This window comes from Atta cephalotes, assembly GCF_000143395.1.
Source record: "Atta cephalotes unplaced genomic scaffold scaffold00019, whole genome shotgun sequence".
NCBI lineage: Eukaryota > Metazoa > Arthropoda > Insecta > Hymenoptera > Formicidae > Atta > Atta cephalotes.
In genome coordinates, this window is record NW_012130083.1 from 4,502,019 (window position 1) to 4,505,814 (window position 3,796).

A 3,796-nucleotide genomic window follows, 5' to 3' on the forward strand; every position below is an offset into this window, starting at 1 on the left:
AGTTTCGTAAATTTTTCCAATTTTTCTGCTGTACCGCTTTTTTACTTTATTATATATATATATATATATATATATAAAAATATTGGGTTGTCCGGAAAGTTCGTGCCGATGTTGAAGGAAAATTGAAACGCAGAAAATTTTAATTTAATAAATGTATACTAAAATTTAAATTTTAGTCTGCATGAACTTTCCAGACAACCCAATATAATGATACCAACATTATCATTAAAGGTTACTCGAATAGTCACATCAAGTTGCTTAAATTATCCATAATATTGAGAAAAGTATTAATTTTGCCAGATTGCCATTAACGATTACAAGCAACTTGATGGCATCATTCAGGCAACAATTTCTTTTTACAAATAGATTGTGATCTTTTATAATAATATGAATATATTACAACATTTTTGCTCTTTTGTATAGGAAACTGTTGTCCGCATAATTTCCTTTAAGTTTCTTAAAATTATTATTGTCATGGACAACATGACAATTGAAGGAAAACTTGTGTCACACAACTATTTCTTATGTAGGAACTTGGCTATCTGAATACAGAATACAGACATTGGTTACGAGATTTAAGATAACTAATGATAGACTAATGATTTTTTGATATATATTTCTAATTTTCAGCTGCTGACAAACTTATCAAAATTTGGGGTTCTTATGATGGAAAGTTCGAGAAGACTATAGCTGGTCATAAGCTGGGTATTTCTGATGTAGCATGGTCTAGTGATAGTAGATTGCTGGTATCAGCTTCTGATGACAAGACGTTAAAAATATGGGAATTAAGTTCTGTAAGTATTCTATTATACAGGATATTCTTTGTAATTAAAAAGAAGTGTACTGAGATAAATTAAAGTTTTTTTTTAATATTGCATATTTTTTGATATATTAATCTTGGAATCTCTTATTTTTTCAGGGTAAATGTTTAAAAACGTTAAAAGGTCATAGTAATTATGTTTTTTGTTGTAATTTCAATCCACAATCCAACCTTATAGTCTCTGGTTCTGTAAGTAATATAAATTAATTACATATATTTATTCTCTATTAATTATATATAAAAATAATTCTCTTAAATTTAAGTGTTTTCAAATTTAAAATATCAATTTAGAAATCAAAATATAAATTTCTATGAGAATCAAGTTATATAATTTTTTCGTAATGATTTATATCTATAATATATCTATATGATAAAATATCTTTCCTTTATCATTTTAATTTTTTTACACAAAATTAAAGATCTAATAATGAATTTTTTTAAGGCTAATAAGTTGTGCAAAATGTTTGGTCTATTATTAAATTAAAATGTGACTGGTAACATTATGTTAATTATGTTATGTTACATATGCATATGTGCAATTATAAAAAGAATAAAAACACAAGGTCTAAAAGATTTGTCTTTTTTTAGTTTGACGAAAGTGTGCGTATTTGGGATGTGAGAAGCGGAAAATGCCTTAAAACCTTACCGGCACATTCAGATCCTGTAAGTGCAGTGCATTTCAATAGGGATGGCTCTTTAATAGTCTCGAGTAGTTACGATGGATTATGGTAAGTTCTGCAACATCAAATTTCCAGTAATTGTAATGATCTGTGAGAAGAATAGATCCGCATGTCTTTGAAATTTATTTATTGTATAACACACGTGATTTGCAGTCGAATTTGGGACACCGCATCAGGACAATGTCTAAAAACTCTGATAGACGACGACAATCCTCCAGTATCATTTGTCAAATTTTCGCCGAACGGCAAGTACATCTTGGCAGCAACATTGGACAACACATTAAAGCTGTGGGATTACAGTAAAGGGAAATGCCTGAAAACGTACAGTGGTCACAAAAATGAGAAATATTGCATCTTCGCGAACTTCTCTGTAACAGGTGGAAAGGTGCATATTGCAACGATTACTTAATCAATCTCAAATGCCTTACAATTAAGATTATGTAAAGATAATGAACTCTAAGGATTATTTTAAGTTTTTTTTTATCCACAGTGGATTGTATCCGGCTCTGAAGATCACATGGTGTACATTTGGAATTTACAGACAAAAGAGATCGTACAAAAGCTACAAGGACACACAGGTAAGCGTATGTTCATTTAAGAAATGATATTAATCAATTAACTCAGAATGGACGTTATTCTGAATAAATTAAACCTTTAAGTCTTTACATGAAAATATGCATATACATTTGAAAAAAGAAAAATTGTCTATCTAGTGTGATAAAAAAATTCATTATCTATAAATGTTTTTTCTTTGAGATTATATTTTTCTAATAATTTTCTCGAATTTTTTAATAGTTTACTTATTAATTGTGCACGTGTCGTTTTCAGATGTGGTACTTTGCACAACATGTCATCCGACAGACAACATTATAGCTTCGGCTGCTCTTGAGAATGATAAAACTATCAAACTATGGAAGAGCGATACATAAAAATAGTTTGTAAAGTCATTCGCTGTTATTATCTGCTGTACAAATCTGTGTTTTTATGTTGAAAGAAAGAATGATGATATTGTAAAGCATAGATCATAGACTTTAGATATAAAGTAAAATGCTATTTTATATCAAAATAATATTTTATTATTGATATAATGTTATATAAGCTTTCTTAGCTTAAAGTAATTTCGGTTCGCTATCACTTGCATTTTCTCTTACGAATAGATTAGAAATAGTTAACTTTGACTGAGCAGTATTAATTCAAATCTCATCGTGATTGTACAAATTATATTTTTTAAATTAAGAATATACCTGGAAAATATCCGGTATCTAGTATTAATCGATACTTTTCATTCTGTCTTTTTTTTTTGAAATTATATATTAGATATCCAACCAAATATCCATGGAAATATCTGGTATTTGATCGGATAATTGTTCTATCAGATGTCCGACTGAATATCGGATATCCGAACAAAATGTGATAGATATCTGATATCCGATAATTTTATGATCTGATGCATCCCTGTTTAAAATAGTAAACTCGCAGTATATTATCGTTCCACATATATGGATAACATATTGTTGGGATTTAATGCTAGCAATTCCTTTAAGCAATTTCTTTTCTGCGAAAATTGTGGAATTTCACAAAAGATTATTGCATATATCATTGGATATACATACAGCATTGAGATGACCACACGAATCTATAAATTTTTCTCTATTTTTTGTATTAAAAACGATTTAATCCAAACAGATTGCTTGGAATATTTCCAAAATAGCAAACTGGCAGTTTATTTCACATATTTTTATTTTTTTTGTTTTAAAACAAAATGTTTTATGTCGGGTTTTCTTGGAGGATTTTTGATAATTTGCAAGTAATAAAATTCAAAATTATTATTCACTATTTCTCCTCTAAATATTAGAGGTTTATTTTTATTTTTTTTCTTGATATACATGATATACCTTATAAAAAAATTATAGTTCTTAACAATCTATTAATTATATTTAACATTTATAAAATCTAGATAAAATAAATTTTGTCTTATTAGAAAGATATAGAAAATATTTCAATATTGTATACACAATGAATTAGGAAAACTAGAAATGTATACAGAATTTAAAAAATATAAATGTGTCTAATATTTTAATACACCACCGTAACAATTTTTCACGAAATTCTAACTTATAATCAAATATATCTTGTACAGTCATGAATATATATAATAATAGCCGTTTGCTCTATTAATACATTAGACATATATAAACTATATTTATAACGCAGAAAATATTTTATTTATGTTAATAAACAGAATTGTAAACTATATCTTTCATATGTATATACATACATACACACACACATATGT

At 27.3% G+C, this 3,796-nt stretch overlaps 1 protein-coding gene across 2 annotated transcripts in view; it reads left to right on the forward strand.

Moving 5' to 3' along the window:
* LOC105619088 (protein will die slowly) overlaps positions 1 to 2,429 on the forward strand; it is a 3,517-nt gene extending 1,088 nt beyond the window's left edge. For both annotated transcript variants that reach the window (XM_012200619.1, XM_012200620.1), the window contains exons 3-8: positions 631 to 794; positions 920 to 1,009; positions 1,409 to 1,548; positions 1,654 to 1,885; positions 1,991 to 2,078; positions 2,329 to 2,429. In XM_012200619.1, the coding sequence (XP_012056009.1) occupies positions 631 to 794; positions 920 to 1,009; positions 1,409 to 1,548; positions 1,654 to 1,885; positions 1,991 to 2,078; positions 2,329 to 2,429 (815 nt within the window). The remainder of the gene's footprint in view (positions 1 to 630; positions 795 to 919; positions 1,010 to 1,408; positions 1,549 to 1,653; positions 1,886 to 1,990; positions 2,079 to 2,328) is intronic.
* The last annotated feature ends 1,367 nt before the right edge of the window (positions 2,430 to 3,796 follow it).